Source organism: Hyla sarda, chromosome 6 (assembly GCF_029499605.1).
Source record: "Hyla sarda isolate aHylSar1 chromosome 6, aHylSar1.hap1, whole genome shotgun sequence".
In the NCBI taxonomy this organism is placed as follows: domain Eukaryota; kingdom Metazoa; phylum Chordata; class Amphibia; order Anura; family Hylidae; genus Hyla; species Hyla sarda.
Genome location: NC_079194.1, coordinates 150,934,460 through 150,951,867, shown reverse-complemented (window position 1 = coordinate 150,951,867; position 17,408 = coordinate 150,934,460). Strand labels below are relative to the sequence as shown.

The 17,408-nt window shown below is 42.5% G+C and overlaps 1 protein-coding gene across 6 annotated transcripts in view; it reads right to left on the bottom strand.

Moving 5' to 3' along the window:
- The window catches only part of BANP (BTG3 associated nuclear protein), a 710,387-nt gene that overhangs the window by 612,176 nt on the left and 80,803 nt on the right, over positions 1 to 17,408 (bottom strand). For all 6 annotated transcript variants that reach the window (XR_008845087.1, XM_056525545.1, XM_056525548.1 and 3 more), the window contains exon 4: positions 16,522 to 16,721. Coding sequence is in view for 5 of the 6 variants with exons in the window: in XM_056525545.1 (XP_056381520.1) it covers positions 16,522 to 16,721 (200 nt within the window). In the remaining variant the exon portion in view is untranslated. The remainder of the gene's footprint in view (positions 1 to 16,521; positions 16,722 to 17,408) is intronic.

The window sequence follows — 17,408 nt, the reverse complement described above, 5'->3', positions numbered from 1 at the left end:
TTGGCTTTTATTTACTCCCAGAAACTTTTCTATGGGAGAAAAATGCCACGATTTGAGTGGGGGAAAAGCCATAGACTCAACATGCTGCAACTTGCAAAACCACCAAGGAGCTGAAAAAAAAAAAAAGTGAAAAAACGACAAAAGGATAAAAAAAATTCAAATAAATAAAAACGCAAAGTGGAATTTTTTTTTTGCAATCTCTCATTGATTTACAGCCAACATCTGGCCGCAGCGTTTTTTCCACTGGCGTTTTTTGGGGGAGAAAACGCCAGTGGAAATGTAGCCTTACTGTAAATCCAGTCCTGATAAGGTACAATTCCTTGATTTGTGCTTCTCACATTAAAACCAGTTTATCACATACACCTACCTTAAATCAGTAGAAACAAACAGAAACCAAGAGTTCAACAGTGGCAATTACAAAAGATAACTTGAAAATATACCATACAACCTGTACAACCAGCCAATCAGAAACTACACAGACAACAGAGCCTTTATAAAACAATAAAATAATAATAGTTTATTACACCAGCACTTTTGTATAATAAAAATACTAATAATGCCAAGATTCCTGCCGTTTGTTATAAAAGTGGGACCCTGCTCACCACTTATTGTACACTGCTCAAAAAAATAAAGGGAAGACAAATAACACAAAGTAACTCGAAGTCAATCACACTTCTGTGAAATCACGCTGTCCACCCAGGAAGCAACACTAATTGACAATCAATGTCACATGCTGTTGTGCAAATGGAACAGACAGTTGGAAATTATAGGCAATAAGCAAGACACCCCCAATAAAGGAATGGTTCTGCAGGTGGTGACCACAGACCACTTCTCAGTTCCTATGCTTCCTGGCTGATGTTTTGGTCACTTTTGAATGCTAGCAGTGCTTTTACTCTAGTGGTAGCATGAAACAGAGTCAAAACCCACACAAGTGGCTCAGGTAGTGTAACTCATGCAGGATGGCACATCAATGCGAGCTGTGGCAAGAAGGTTTGCTGTGTCTGCCAGCGTAGTGTCCAGAGCATGAAGGTGCTACCAGGAGACAGGCCAGTACATCAGGAGACGTGTAGGAGAGCAACAACCCAACAGCAGGACCGCTACCTCCGCCTTTGTGCAAGGAGGAGCAGGAGAAGCACTGCCAGAGCCCTGCAAAATGAGGTCCAGCTGGCCACAAATGTGCATGTGTGCACTCAAACGGTCAGAAACAGACTCCATGAGGGCATTTTGAGGGCCCAACGTCATCTGGTAGGGGTTGTGCTTACAGCCCAACACCGTGCAGGACGTTTGGCATTTGCCAGAGAACACCAAGATTGGCAAATTCGACATTGGCGCCCTGTGCTCTTCACAGATGAATGAAGGTTCACACTGAGCACATGTGACAGAGACTGGAGACGCCATGGAGAACGTTCTGCTGCCTGCAACATCCTCCAGCATGACCGGTTTGGTGGAGGGTTAGTAATGGTGTGGGGTGGCATTTCTTTGTTAGGCCACACAGCCCTCCAAGTGCATGACAGAGGTAGCCTGACTGCCATTAGGTACCAAGATGAGATCCTCAGACCCCTTGTGAGACCATATGCTGGTGCGGTTGGCCCTGGGTTCCTCCTAATGCAAGACAATGCTAGACCTCATGTGGCTGGAGTGTGTCAGCAGTTCCTGCAAGAGGAAGGCATTAACCCCTTAAGGACGCAGGGTTTCTAAAAATCCTAACACTTTCAATTTTGCACCAAAAATTCCATATTATGGCTTATTTTTTGCGCCACCAATTCTACTTTGCAGTGACATTCGTCATTTTACAAAAAAATCCACGGCGAAACAGAAAAAAAATTCATTGTGCAACAAAATTGAAGAAATCAATGCAATTTTGTAACTTTTGGGGGCTTCCATTTCTACGCAGTGCATTTTGGGGTAATAATGACACCTTATCTTTATTTTGTAGGTCCATACGGTTAAAATGATACCCTACTCATATAGGTTTGATTTTGTATTACTTTTGTAAAAAATCATAACTAAAATGTATACGTCTAACCCCTTGCCGCAGAATGCCAGGTATAACCGGTGCTGCAGCACAGGAGGGTTATGAAACGAGCTCAGGAGCTGAGCTCGCATCATACCCGCACAGTCCCAGCTGCTATCAGCAGCCAGAACCCGTGGCTAATGCCGGACATCGATGTTCCGGCTGATGTCCTGCATTAACTCTTTAGACAAGGCAATCAAAGATGATGAGACAGGCCATGATGAGACAGGTTGGGGGGGATTTTTTCTTCCATTTTGTCGCACAATTATTTTTTTTCCGTTTCGTCGTAGATGTTTGGGTAAAATGACTGATGTCATTACAAAGTAGAATAAGTGGTACAAAAAATAAGCCATCATTTGGATTTTTAGGTGCAAAACTGAAAGGGTTATGATTTTTAAAAGGTGAGGAAAAACGAAAGTGCAAAAACGGAAAAACGCTATCTCCTTAACTTTTTTATTTTTCCGTGAACGGGACAGTATGAGGGCTCATTTTTTGAGCCGTGATCTGAAGTTTTTATCGGTACCATTATTGTATTGATTGGACTTTTTGATCGCTTTTTATTCATTTATTATGATGGTCCCAATCAGCCTGACTGAGCTGCTGGGAAGCTTTTACTTTCATTTTAGACGCGATCAACTTTGAACGCTGCATCTAAAGGGTTAATAGCGCACTGCACAATGATCGGTCCCGCACGCTATTAGCCCAGGGTCCCTGCTTTCAGTAGCCGCTGGGACCGACCCGGTATGACGCGGCGTCACAGAGTGACCCCTCGTTATATACCGGGACCAGGCGCAGGGCGTACAGGTATGCCCTGCTTCCTTAAGAGGTTAAAGGAGATCTGTAGTGCTCTGAACTTATCCCCTATCTGAAGGATTGCGGGCGGTCCGAGAGCTGGGTCCACCGCAATCTCCTGTACGGGGCCGAGGCAATGTACAGGAAAATGGGCGTTCCGTCCCCGCATGACGCGGCAGCCGGCATGTCCCCTCCATGTATCTCTATGGGATTCATGGAGGGGTGCTACGCCTGCTGCGTCATGCGGTGACGGAATTCCCCCTTTCCGTACATTGCAGCGGCCCCATACAGGAGATTGGGGGACCCAGCGCTCTAGCCCCCAGCGATCTATTACTTATCCCCTATACTTTGGATAGGGGCTAAGTTCACAGCACTACAGATCTCATTTAATGCTATGGACTGGCCCGCCCGTTCCCCAGACCTGAATCGGATTGAGCACATCTGGGACATCATGTCTCGCTCCATCCCATCTGGGACATCATGTCTCGCTCCATCCCATCTGGGACATCATGTCTCGCTCCATCCACCAATGCCACGTTGCACCACAGACTGTCCAGGAGTTGGCGGATGCTTTAGTCCAGGTCTGGCAGGACATCCCGCCACATCATCAGAAGCATGCCCAGACATTGTAGGGAGGTAATACGGGCACGTGGTAAGATGAAGTCCGATGTCATGCGCAGAGACATCATTACTATTGGGTAATACTGAAACAACATCCGCCAATGAGCGAGACACAAACCTATGATGCGCATGATGTAAGATGATGTACGATGAATGATTGGCTAATGAGAACGGCGAACAATTAGCGCAATCAGTAGAGAGGGCATAAATAGCAAGAGGCGCCATAACTCCGTGTACCTCACACTCTTGAAAAAGCCAGTTCCTACTGGCAAAACGTTGAGTCAGAGGATAATAGATTTTAGCTCAATCCCGGTCTTTGAAATTGGTTGGACCACGGAGATGCGTGATGCCAAGTCTGTAGACAGCATCAGAGCAGAATACTGCAAACACATCTCTGTGGTCATTACATCCAAGCATAGCATGCTATAGAACTGAAATTTAACAAATAAGGGATTGTAATTTTAATCACACACTGCCACCTGATGGCAAATGAGCACCTTTAATTATTAGTTGAAAATATTAAAAGTTAAGTTTTAGACCGGAGGGTCTTTATTCAGGGTTTCCCTGAGGGGACCTACATCCCCAAGGTTGTTTATATAGCTGAATCGGATTGAGCACATCTGGGACATCATGTCTCGCTCCATCCCATCTGGGACATCATGTCTCACTCCATCCCATGTGGGACATCATGTCTCGCTCCATCCACCAATGCCACGTTGCACCACAGACTGTCCAGGAGTTGGCGGATGCTTTAGTCCAGGTCTGGCAGGACATCCCGCCACATCATCAGAAGCATGCCCAGGCATTGTAGGGAGGTAATACGGGCACGTGGAGGCCACACACACTACTGTGCCTCATTTTGACTTGTTTTAAGGACATTACATCAAAGTTGGATTAGCCTGTAGTTTGGTTTTCCACTTTGATTTTGAGTGTGACTCCATATCCAGACCTTGTGTAGAGATAGGTCACTCTCAAATTAGTTGTGGGTGCAGGAGTAGGAATCCCAATCCTTTATTATATAGATAAAACTTCGCACACCACTTTGGAATTGAATCAAGGTAGCTTTAGTGCAATCCCAAAAAAGATTTTTAACGACGTTTCGGTCCACACTGGACCTTCATCAGACCAGATTGCTGCGGAGGTATAAGCATGGTTATGTGAAGGTCCAGTGTGGACCAAAACATCATAAAAAAAATCTTTTTTTGGGATTGCACATGATCCATATCTCGACCTTCATGGGTTGATAAATCTGATTTCCATTGATATTTTTTGTGTGATTTTGTTGTCAGCACATTCAACTATGTAAAGACGAACAGTATTTCATACTATTAGTTCATTCATTCAGATCTAGGATGTGTTATCTTAGTGTTCCCTTTATTTTTTTTGAGCAGTGTATTAAACAATGTAAAGTCAATAAAAAACAATAGCGTTGATTGGACTTGTGGTTATCCAATATTGTTTTAATATAATGTGCCTCTGCCTACAACTGTGTTCCCACACACATTACAATGATCTTTTGGCAGCCTGATAAGAAAAATGTAACACGGGCGACGAGGGAGGGGGGGGGGGGGGGAACATGGCCCGGCTTACCCGGACCTGCGGAGGTGGCGTCATCCCCGAGCAGCGGTGTCATCATCTGAGCGGCGGCCTGAAAGTGCGTCGGAGAAGGCTGCAGTGACGATCGCGATAAGTGATCTTCACTGTGGCCCTCTAAAAGCTGCAAAACTACAACTCCCAGCATGCCCACACAGCCAAAGGCTGTGTAGTGGTCTCTAAACTGTGGTCCTCCAGATGTTGCAAAACTACAACTTTCAGCATGCACTGACTGACTGGGCATGCTGGGAGTTGTAGTTTTGCAACATCTGAAGTGGCAGTTTGGAGACCACTATATGGTGGTCCCCAAACTGTAGCCCTCCAGATGTTGCAAAACTATAACTCCCAGTATGGCCAGACAGACAGGGATGCTGAGCATGTAGTTCTGCAATATCTGGCCCTTCAGATGTTGCAGAACTACAACTCTCAGCATGCCTGGACAGTCTAGGCATGCTTGGAGTTGTAGTTTTGCAACATCTGGAGGGCTATAGTTTGGCGGCCACTACTTAGCGGTCTCCAAACTGTTCTTCCCCAGTTGTTGCATAACTACAACTCCTAGCATGCCCAGACTGTCCAGGCATGCTGGGAATTGTAGTTCTGCAACATCTGAAGGGCCAGATATTGCAGAACTACACACCCAGCATCCCTGACTGTCTGGCCGTTCTGGGAATTCTAGTTTTGCAACAGCTGTAGGCACACTGGTTGGGAAACACTGAGCTAAAGTCTGATTCCAACCCGTGTGCCTCCAGCTGTTGCAAAACTATAACTTCCAGAGTGATCTGACAGACCGTACAAGCTGGGAGTTGTAGTCTTGCAACAGCTGGAGGCACATGGGTTGGAATCACTGAGCTAGAGTCTGTTTTCTAACTCAGTGGTTCCCCACCAGTGTGCCTACAGCTGTTGCAAAACTAACTCCCAGCATGTACGGTCTGTCAGTGCATTCTGGGAGTTGTCATTTTGCCACAGCTGAAGGTTTGGGGCGCCCCCCAATGTGAATGTACAGGGTACATTCACACGGGCGGGTATACAGTGGGTTTCCTTCAAGGAAACTTACTGTGAACCCCTGCCTGTGTGAATGTACCCTAAAAACACTACACTACACTAACAAATAATAAAAAGTTAAACACTACACATACACCCCCTTACATGTCGCTCCCCCCCCCCCAATAAAAATGAAAAACGTCTCATACGGCCGTGTTTCCTAAACGGCGCCTCCAGCTGTTGCAAAACCACAACTCCCAGTGTTGCCGGACAGCCATAGACTGTCCTGGGAGGCTTGCAACAGCTGGAGGCACCCTGTTTGGGAAACACTGCTGTAGGGTTTTGGTGGAGACAAGCCCCATCCTTGTAACCGGGTCCACCACTATTGCAAATTCCTAATTTAGGCCTCAAATGCACATGGCGCTCTCTCACTTCAGAGCCCTGTCGTATTTCAAGGCAACAGTTTAGGGCCTCATATGGGGTATGTCCGTACTCGGGAAAAATTGCGTTACAAATTTTGGGGGGATTTTTCTCCCATTACCCTTTGTAGAAATGGTAAATTTTGGAAACAAAACTGCACTTTAGTGAAAAAATGTTATTTTCATTTACACATCCGAATTTAACGAAAAGTCGTCAAACACCTGTGGGGTGTTAAGGCTCACCAGACCCCTTGTTAAGTGCCTTGAGGGGTGTAGTTTCTAAAATAGTATGCCATGGCATTTTTTTTTTTTTTTTTTTTTGCTGTTCTGGCACCATAGGGGCTTCCTAAATGTGACATGCCCCCAAAAACCATTTCAGCAAAATTCACTCTCCAAAATCCCGTTGTCGCTCCTTCCCTTCTGAGCCCTCTACTGCGCCCGCCGAACACTTGACATACACATATGAGGTATTTCCTTACTCGAGAGAAATTGGGTTACAAATTTTGGGGGGCTTTTTCTCCTATTACCCCTTGAAAAGTTTCAAAAACTGGGTCTACAAGAACATGCGAGTGTAAAAAATGAAGATTTTGAATTTTCTCCTTCACTTTGCTGCTATTCCTGTGAAACACCTAAAGGGTTAACAAACTTTTTGAATGTCATTTTGAATACTTTGAGGGGTGCAGTTTTTATAATGGGGTAATTTATGGGGTATTTCTAATATGAAGGCCCTTCAAATCCACTTCAAAACTGAACTGGTCCCTGAAAAATTCAGATTTTGGAAATTTTGTGAAAAATTGGAAAATTGCTTCTGAACGTTGAAGCCCATTGGTGTCTTCCAAAAGTAAAAACACGTCAACTTTATGATGCAAACATAAAGTAGACATATTGTATTTGTGAATTAGTATATAATTTATTTGGAATGTCTGTTTTCCTTACAAGCAGAGAGCTACAAAATTAGAAAAATGCTAAATTCACTAAGAAATGATGCAAGTATCGACAAAAATTTATCACTAACATAAAGTAGAATATGTCACGAAAAAACAATCTCGGAATCAGAATGAAAATTAAAAGCATCCCAGAGTTATTAATGCTTAAAGTGACAGTGGTCAGAATTGCAAAAAATGCTCCCATCCTTAGGGTTATAATGGGCTCCGTCCCCAAGGAGTTAATAAAATAGGAATGGTTGGTGATATTAACTTCCTGTTTGTGGCACATCAGTATATGTGAGGGGGGAAACTTTTCAAGATGGGTGGTGACCATGGCGGCCATTTTGAAGTCGGCCATTTTGAATCCAACTTTTGTTTTTTCAATAGGAAGAGGGTGATGTGACACCTCAAACTTATTGCGAATTTCACAAGAAAAACAATGATGTGCTTGGTTGTAACGTAACTTTATTCTTTCATGAGTTATTTACAAGTTTCTGACCACTTATAAAATGCGTTCAATGTGCTGCCCATTGTGTTGGATTGTCAATGCAACCCTCTTCACACACTGATGGCAACACCGCAGGAGAAATGCTAGCACAGGCTTCCAGTATCCATAGTTTCAGGTGTTGCACATTTTGTATCTTCACAGCATAGACAATTGCCTTCAGATGACCCCAAAGATAAAAGTCTAAGGGGGTCAGATCGGGAGACCTTGGGGGCCATTCAACTGGCCCATGATGACCAATCCACTTTCCAGGTAACTGTTCATCTAGGAATGCTCAGACCTGTCACTCATAATGTGGTGGTGCACCATCTTGCTGGAAAAACATAGGGAACGTGCCAGCTTCAGTGCATAAAGAGGGAAACACATCATCATGTAGCAATTTCACATATCCAGTGGCCTTAAGGTTTCCATTGATGAAGAATGGCCCCACTATCTTTGTACCCCATATACCACACCATACCATCAATTTTTGTGTTCCAACAGTCTTGGAGGTTTCTATCCAATGTGGGTTAGTGTCAGACCAATAGCGGTGGTTTTGTTTGTTAACTTCACCATTCACATAAAAGTTTGCCTCATCACTGAACAAAATCTTCTGCGTAAACTGAGGGTCCTGTTCCAATTTTTGTTTTGCCCATTCTGCAAATTCAGTGCGCCGATCTGGGTCATCCTCGTTGAGATGTTCCAGTAGCTGGAGTTTGTAAGGGTGCCATTTGTGAGTAGCTAATATCCGCCGAAGGGATGTTTGACTAATGCCACTCTCCAGTGACATGCGGCGAGTGCTACGCTGTGGGCTCTTTCTGAATGAAGCTAGGACAGCCACTGATGTTTCTTCATTAGTGACAGATTTCATGCGTCCACATTATGGCAAATCCAACACTGAACCAGTTTCACGAAACTTAGCAAGCAGTTTGCTAACTGTAACATGGGAGATGGGTGGTCTCGTAGGGTGTCTTGCATTGAAATCTGCTGCAATGACCCGGTTACTGCGTTCACCAGACATCAACACAATTTCTATCCACTCCTCACGTGTTAACCTCGACGATATGTCAATGGCTGTAAACAAAGAGAAGCTTGTTAATAACTCATGAAAGAATAAAGTTATGTTAAAACCAAGCACATCATTGTTTTTCTTGTGAAATTCCCCAATAAGTTTGATGTGCCACATGACCCTCTTCCTATTGAAAAAACTAAAGTTTGATTCAAAATGGCTGACATCAAAATGGACGCCATGGTCACCACCCATCTTGAAAAGTTTCCCACCTCACATATACTAATGTGCCACAAACAGGAAGTCAATATCACCAACCATTCCCATTTTATTAAGGTGTTTCCATATAAATGGCTCACCCTGTATTTGACTGAGAACATTATTTATTTATTTTTCCTAAAAAACAAACAGAGTTCACAGATGCCCTAAGGAAGCTAGCAAGAAGTTGCCAAATCGAAGACAAAAGTTTTCATAAGATAGATGCAGGAAGGCAGGAGTGTATATGAAAATACATACACATACAAATAACAGATACTTTACTGAAGAAAATTATATAAACTTTCATTTACAAGACAATTTCTTTCACCATGAAAATTATATGTAATCTATCCTTCTCTTATTATAATGCAGGAAGAGATGAGCATATATATAAATATACATATATATCTATCTTTAGGGGAAAATATTTTATATATCATTGATTGAAACCTGTTCTTTCAATGCTTAGGATCCAGGTGGACAATGCCACTTAGGAGTCCAGTGGATGTTCGTTTTACTAAGCATGGCAAGATCAGAGATGTCAATCAATAAATGACAATTTATACAGAGTCTTTTTCCACACAGATATATACACTCACTGGCCACTTTATTAGGTACACCTTGTGACCACCAGGTTGGACCCCCACTTTGCCCTCAGAACAGCCTTCATTCTTGGTGGCATACTTTCTACAAGGTGCTGGAAAAAATCCTCAGAAATTATGGTCCATATGGACATGATGGCATCATTTAGTTCCTCCAAATTTGTCGGCTGCACATCCATGATGTTAATATCCCATTCAACTACATCCCAATAATTTTCTATTGGATTGAGATCTGGTGACTGTGGAGGCCTTCAGAGTACAGTGAAATCATGTCGTGTTCAAGAAACCAGAAGATGGTACCTTGTGGTCATAAAGGGATGGACATAGTCCGCAACAATACTCAGGTAGGCTTACAGGTTAAAATTATTCTTAAATGGTACTAAAGGGCCCAAAGTATGCAAATAAAATGTCCCCCACACCATTACAACATCACCACCATGCCTGAACCGTTGGTACAAGTCAGGATGCATCCATGCATTAATGATGTTTATGCCTAATTCTGATCCTGCCATCTGAATGTCACAGCTGTAAATGAAATTCATCAGACTAGGCAATGTTCATCCAATCTTCCCATCTTGTCCAGTTTCGATGAGCCTATGCGAATTGTAGCCTCAGTTTCCTGTTCTTAGCTTACAGAAGTGTCACCCAGTGTGGTCTTCTCCTGCTGTAGCCCATATGTTTAAAGGTTCAACATGATGTGTGTTCAGAGATGTTATTCTGCATGTAACAAGTGGTTTTTAAGTTACAGTTGCCTTTCTGTCATATCGAACCGATCTGACCATCCTCTTCAATCCTCTGATTTAAACAAGGCATTTTCGCCCACACAATTGCCAGTCACTGGATATTTTGTTCAGACCATTCTCTGTAAACCCTAGAGATGTTTGTAAATTCAAATCCCAGTAGATCAACAGTTTTTTTAAATACTCAGACCATCCTGTTTGGCACCAACAACCATGCCACGGTCAAAGTAACCTAAATTCCCTTTCTTCCCCATTCTGATGCTGTTTGAACTTCAGCAAGTTGTTTTGGCCACGTCTAGATGCCTAAATGCATTGAGTTGCTGCCACGTTGCTAGCTGACTAACTATCTGTGCTAAAAGCAATTGAACAGGTGTACATAATAAACTGGCCATTGAGTGCATTTCAATATGGCAGCTCCTTTTGCTCTATAACATGATACCAATAGATTAGAAAGTGTTGTGTGCCACTATAGTGAGTAGTGGCAGGGCCACAGGTGTTGCAATGAGTGGTGGGATCAGATGTTATTAACCCCGGGAGTCGGACGGTATTAACCTCTATGTGTTCATGACGCCAGTGTGGTTTTCGGGTTCCGGAACACAACATGCCCAGATTCTCCGCTATCCCACGGGCTAGTAGTGAATAAAGAGTCCACAACCAGTTGCAGGTAAACGAAGGCTTTACTGAATAGAAGACAGTTGTAATTATCTTCACAGCTATGGCCAGATTGTCCCAGAGATGTGACCAGTACCCAGAGGTAGGGCTGGGCTGTATACCGGTTCATACCAAATACCGACATTTTTGGGCTGCACGATCAGTCGGACAGCAGTCAGCCTATCACCGGCCGGAGCGATGTCCTCCCCCGGGCCAGTGATAGGCTGAGCCCACTGTCATATAAGAAGCAGGCTTCTTACATGACACTGGGCTCAGTCTATCACTGGCCGGGGCGGGGCATCGCTCTGGCCGGTGATAGGCTGACTGCTGTCCGACGTTCCAGTCCCCAGCGTAAGGCCGACGTAGGTGAGTTAAAGTTTATTTTCTTTATCTTTTGCAGCCCGGGCCTAGGGATTCAGCATACAGCAGTGGTCTCCAACCTGCGGATCTCCAGCTGTTGCAAAACTACAACTCCCAGCATTCCCGGACAGCCGTTGGTTGTCCGGGCATGTTGGGAGTTGTAGTTTTGCAACAGCTGCAGGTCCGCAGGTTGGAGACCACTGGCGTACAGTGAGTTCCAGCGCCAACGGCCCCAACAAAGAGGAGGAGGGCAGTGCTTGACATATGTGAGTAGTACCCCGCTGGGCTCATAATTAATTGGGGGGGAGCTGAACAGCGCTGGCGGGTAACATGATTTTGGGGGGGGGGGGGGGGGGGGGAGAGCAAAACATTGCTCGTAGGTCCCATGATTTTGGGGGGGGTGAAAGAAATACCGTTATATACCGTGGAACCGCCATAAGTTACAAAAATACTGTGATACACATATTTGGTCATACTGCCCAGCTCTACCCAGAGGACCTTGCAGCTTGCTGGACCAATACTTGTAATTAACTTGGACTTGTAATTTAGACTTCACTGTTATTGGACTGGACTTGACTATGTGCAAGACTTGACTAGATGCAGTGACAGCAGACATAGACTTGACTTACTGGAGAGTTGTAGCTTTGTGGAACTCCAGATGCTGAACACTGTCCTGAGATTCTCTGGTAGCTGCTTCAGCAAAGGCTTTGATGTTGTAGCTATGAGCACATACCTCAAAGAGAAAGACTGAGTTAAAGATGGCTACCCCTTATATAGTGAGGGGGCTGGACTATTGCCCATTGGTCAAGCTGTGGGTCATAGGTTAAACCTGGTGATCTCTGGGATTACATATTGCAACAAATCATATAACAGTATAACATAACATGTGATCAGGCTTACTCACACAGGTCCTGGAGTCCTATATACTATCTATACATTAGAATCCTATCTATGTTCTTAAGGTAACATACACCACATTTAATAAATCAGCAAGATAACACAAGGAGTCACTGCAGGGGAGCCCCCAGGTCACTGAGGGACTTAACCTGACAGGGCCTACATGTAATACAAGACTATGTACCTGTAGTGGGACACCACAAAAGCATTTTCATGTATTGTACATGTGCCTTTTTTTATCTTTGTGCTGGAAAGTACCTCTATTGTCTGCTGAAGTTTTCCTTGTGCTGCTTCACACGTGAATATGTGAGTTTTGTGTAAAAAAAAAAAAAAATTTCTGTGTTTGCCGAGTATTTTTGTAGTTGTTTGTTACATTTACAAAATGTTATTAAAAACTACTGACTTAAAGAATTTTCATGCTGACAAATTCCCTTCAAGGATCACGTTCAGTATTAGTGGGCTTTGTAACTCAACCCAAACAACAATCAAAGCATATGTGTCTGTTTTGGGGCATTTATCAACATATAAACTACAATTTTAATGATCTAATCAATAGGGTGTAATATTTCCTCCCTATTCCTCCAACAAATGTTATAGAAGTGCTTCCACTTGGTTTCAATGCATGTAGCTATACATGCCTACTGACCATCCCCGACAGTAAAACAAAAAACTAAATCGGTCACAAAATGGCAGTGATATGTGCACTTCCTGCATCATTTCTACACATCTACACAAAGCTGTTCATAATAGACTCAAATCAACAATGGTGGATGAAGACCATGGGGCAGATTTATCAAAACCCGTCCAGAGGAAAAGTTGTTGAGTTGCCCATAGCAACCAATCAGATCGCTTCTTATATTTTTCAGAGGCCTTTTCAAAATGAAAGAAGCGATCTGATTGGTTGCTATGGGCAATTCAGCAACTTTTTCAGGTTTTGATAAATCTCCCCCAATGAGCATATGCACATTAATTTCTTTAAGGACCCTTAAGGAAACTATCATTGAGAGTTACAGTAATTCACCTTTATCCCCTTAACAACCAAGAATGTAAATTTACGTCCTGCTTGCAACCTGCTGATAAGTTGCGAGCGGAAAGCTGTCAGCTCCCCATGTAAGTGCTAAAAGCCCGGCTTTTAGCGCTTGCAGGGGGAGGTGACAGCTTGCCGTGGCCGCATCTTATTCATTTATAGCACAGGCGGCCGGAATCTTAAACATTTAAAGCACCGCGGCTGGCATCTTAACCATTTATAGCACCGCAGCTGACATCTTAACCATTTATAGCGCATGCGGACGGCATCTTAACCATTCATTGCGAATGCGGACGGCATCTTAACCAGTTATGGCACCATGGCCGGCATCTTAACCATTTATAGCACCGCGGCCTGCATCTCATTAATTTAAAGCGCGGGCGGTTCACAGGACTATTATGATGATGATTCCCCCGATGTGGGGACAGCCGCTGCGGCTGATAATTCACTTATTTGAGGGGGAGGGGCACGACCGATATTGCGGTACGGGAAAAATTCATATCGTGCAGGGAAAAAATTTCGGTATTCGGTATGAACCGGTATACCGCCCAGCCCCACCTCACACATCCCCGTATACGGAAAAATTTATAGTTATAGGGGTCGGAAGAGGACATTTTTAAACATGCAAATTTTCATATAAAAAGTTATAATTTTTTAAAAAGAAGTTAAACAAAATTAAACCTATATAAGTTGGGCATCATTTTAATCATATGGACCTACAGAAAAAATATAAGAAACCATTTTTGTGCACTGCGTGGAATTGAAAGCTCCAAAAAACTCCCAAAAATTTTTGTTTTTTTTTATTTTATTTTATTTTGCCACACAAATAATTTTATTTTGGTTTCGCCATAGATTTTGTGGTGAAAGGATTGATTTTATTAAGAAAGTAAAATTGTGTTTATAACTGCTGTGGTCATTGAAAAAGAGGTTTGAAACCTCAAAACATGTCTGAGAAGGCAAATAAAGGAATATTTGGATTATTAACAAGTCTATTTCTGAAGTTTGTACAAGCAAAACGTCTTGGGCAGACTTTCCGGACAATTTTTTTTCCACTGCCATATTTATCCATCGAGTGTGAAGAGGATCCACTCGAAAAATCCGGACGGCTGCACCATTACCCCAATATGCTTAAATGCTTTTAAGATTGCTGTGTGCCAAACACAACCTAACAAGATGAGTGAGTTTTATTACATTACTCACCTGTAATACCAACGGTACCAAACATACTGCCCAATGGGAAGCTCTGTCTTGTGTTTTCCCCTGTCTATAGTATAAGAGTAAAATTGGTGGCGCAAAACAAAAGCCCTCATATGGGTCTGTAGGTGGAAAATTGAAAGCGTTATGATTTTTAAAGGGGGGGGGAAACTAAAGTGCAAAAATGAAAAATGGCCTGGCCCTCAAGGGGTTAAAGGAGTATTCCAGGATTTTTTTTTTTATTTGACTATGCTACAGGTGCTGTAAAGTTAGTGTAGTTCATAATATAGAGTCTGTACTTGTGTGATGGTTTTCTCACAATTCGTTTGGGATTTTCACCCCAATATTTATTTTTAACAGCATACAAAATTACTGTTGTCTCAGATTTTTCCGAGGTTGCAATGCAGCCGAGACCTGACTCCCTAGTCAGCTGATGACAGGGAGCCTGTCTGCTTCAATGGGTGGAGCGATTGCTTGGTGGGAGAGAGATCAATCTGCAACTAATGCAACAGCTGTAGGCAACCTTAATTGAAAACCACAGGTCTTTTGAATGGATGCAGCTCATTTATGTTTCAATGGGTGGAGTGGCTGATGTGTGGGAGGGAGGAAAATGGAATTATGGGATTTGTAGTATAAAAAAAAAGAAAAATCAAACAGGAAATACAAGTTCACAAAAAGCTAGCCACAGTGTTATGGTAATCTGACAACATAGCCATTTAGCCCAAAGACAAGCACAGAGCCATCCTAAGCATGTCCATTACTATATGGCAGGTACGTACTAAAATCGCCTTTATGGTGGATAACCCCTTTAACCTGTTGGGGACGAAGGGTATACCTGTCCGCCCTCCGCCCACTCCCTTCCTATAACGCGGGGCCATGCCGTGCCCCGCATCATAGCGGGTCGGACCCGGCCTCTAACAACGTGCGGGACCTGTGGCTAACAGCGTGTGGCATTGATCGCAGTGCCGCGCGCTATTAACCCTTTAGACGCGGTGTTCAAAGTTGAACGCCGCATCTAAAGTGAAAGTAAACTAATGCCGGTTAGCTCAGGGGGTGTCCCCTACCTTCTTCCTCGCTGTCCAATCGCCGAATGACTGCTCAGTGCCTGAGATCCAGGCATGAGCAGTCAAGCGGCAGAATTATTGATCAATGGTTTCCTATAAGAAAACATTGATCAATGTAAAAGATCAGTGTGTGCAGTATTATAGTCCCCTATGGGAGCTATGACATTGCAAAAAAAAAGTGAAAAAAAAGTTAACAAAGATCATTTAACCCCTTCCCTAATAAAAGTTTGAATCACCCCCTTTTTCATATTAAAAAAACAAACTGTGTAAATAAAAATAAACATATGTGATATGGCCGCGTGCAGAAATGTTCGAATTATAAAAATCTATAATTAATTAAACCACACAATCAATGGCATACGCGCAAAAAAAATTCCAAAGTCCAAAATAGCGTATTTTTGGTCACTTTTTATATCATGAAAAAATGAATAAAAAGTGATCAAAAAGTCCGATCAATACAACTAACTAACAACTTGAGATCTCGGTGGAATAAATTAGCCCTCACACCGGCCCGTATGTGGAAAAATAAAAAAGTTATAGGGGTCAGAAGATGACAATTTTAAACATATACATTTTCCTGCATGTAGTTAGGATTTTTTCTAGAAGTACGACAAAATCAAACCTATATAAGTAGGGTATCATTCTTTTGACCAGTGAAGGTCCAAGTGGGTGGACTCCTAGCAATCTTACATTTGCCACCTATCATGTAGATAAGTGATAAATATTGGTGGGCAAATTCCTTAGTTTTAGTGTATAAGTAAAATATAGTATACAACCAGACTCCTGTAGGCTCTGGTCATGTTAATGGTAATGTAAATTATAAACCAATACATACTAAATATATTCAATAACATTACACGGGCAAAGGATTTTATAATAGTTCACCTACCATCGGACTTTGTTCCATGTCTGAGTAGCTCCAAGTGGGGACCCAGCCACCATGGGCACTTGGATTGGTGTAGGTTGTTTGTTCATGATCAGGTCCAGCTTCTCCTCTAAAGACTTACAAGTTGCCTCTAGAACTTGTAACTTAGACTCAATGCTGTCCAGCCGCAGGCAAATTGTTTGGTTGATGGAGAACAAGAAGGACTAGAAAAAAAAAAAAAAAAGTACTAGAACATGAGCCTTCAGTGGACACAAAATAAAGGTACTTTGATCCTCCCAAAATTACAATGAAAAATTATGTTGAGGTAGTGGCAGTATACACAAAAGACAGAACTGAAAATTCACTTAAAAATAAATCTGATCTACACAAGGGTGGTCTATTCAAAGAAGTGGTCTTTTGGATAGCTTTCAATGCATACTCCTAAACATACAGGTGCTAAAGAACCCCTATTAATAAAACATTAACAAAGGTTTAAGAAGTTGCTGAGTAATAATAAAAAAAAATAAGCAAAATCTGTTAGTATAGCTACATATACTGTATATCTCTATATCACTCCCTAAATGGCCTAGCTGCTGATTCTTGCTGACCCTTTGCAGAAAGTATTATTTATAACATAGGAACTGAACATTTTAATGCCCAGATTAAGAATATTTACAAGTGTTAGTCATATTATGTTTCCTGCAATGCTGTAAAAATCATAACCTATATTAAGATTTAGAATTTTTAGAAATACATCCAGTTTTGAGATTAGGCTGGGGCATAACTCATTTTTTTTTTCAGACTTGCTGACCGAAAAATGTAGGTAAAGAAAAGAATTTAATCTCTGACCTTGCATACAAATAATTTCAATTAAAAATACAATCTTCAGGCATAACCATCAGAAACAGCAA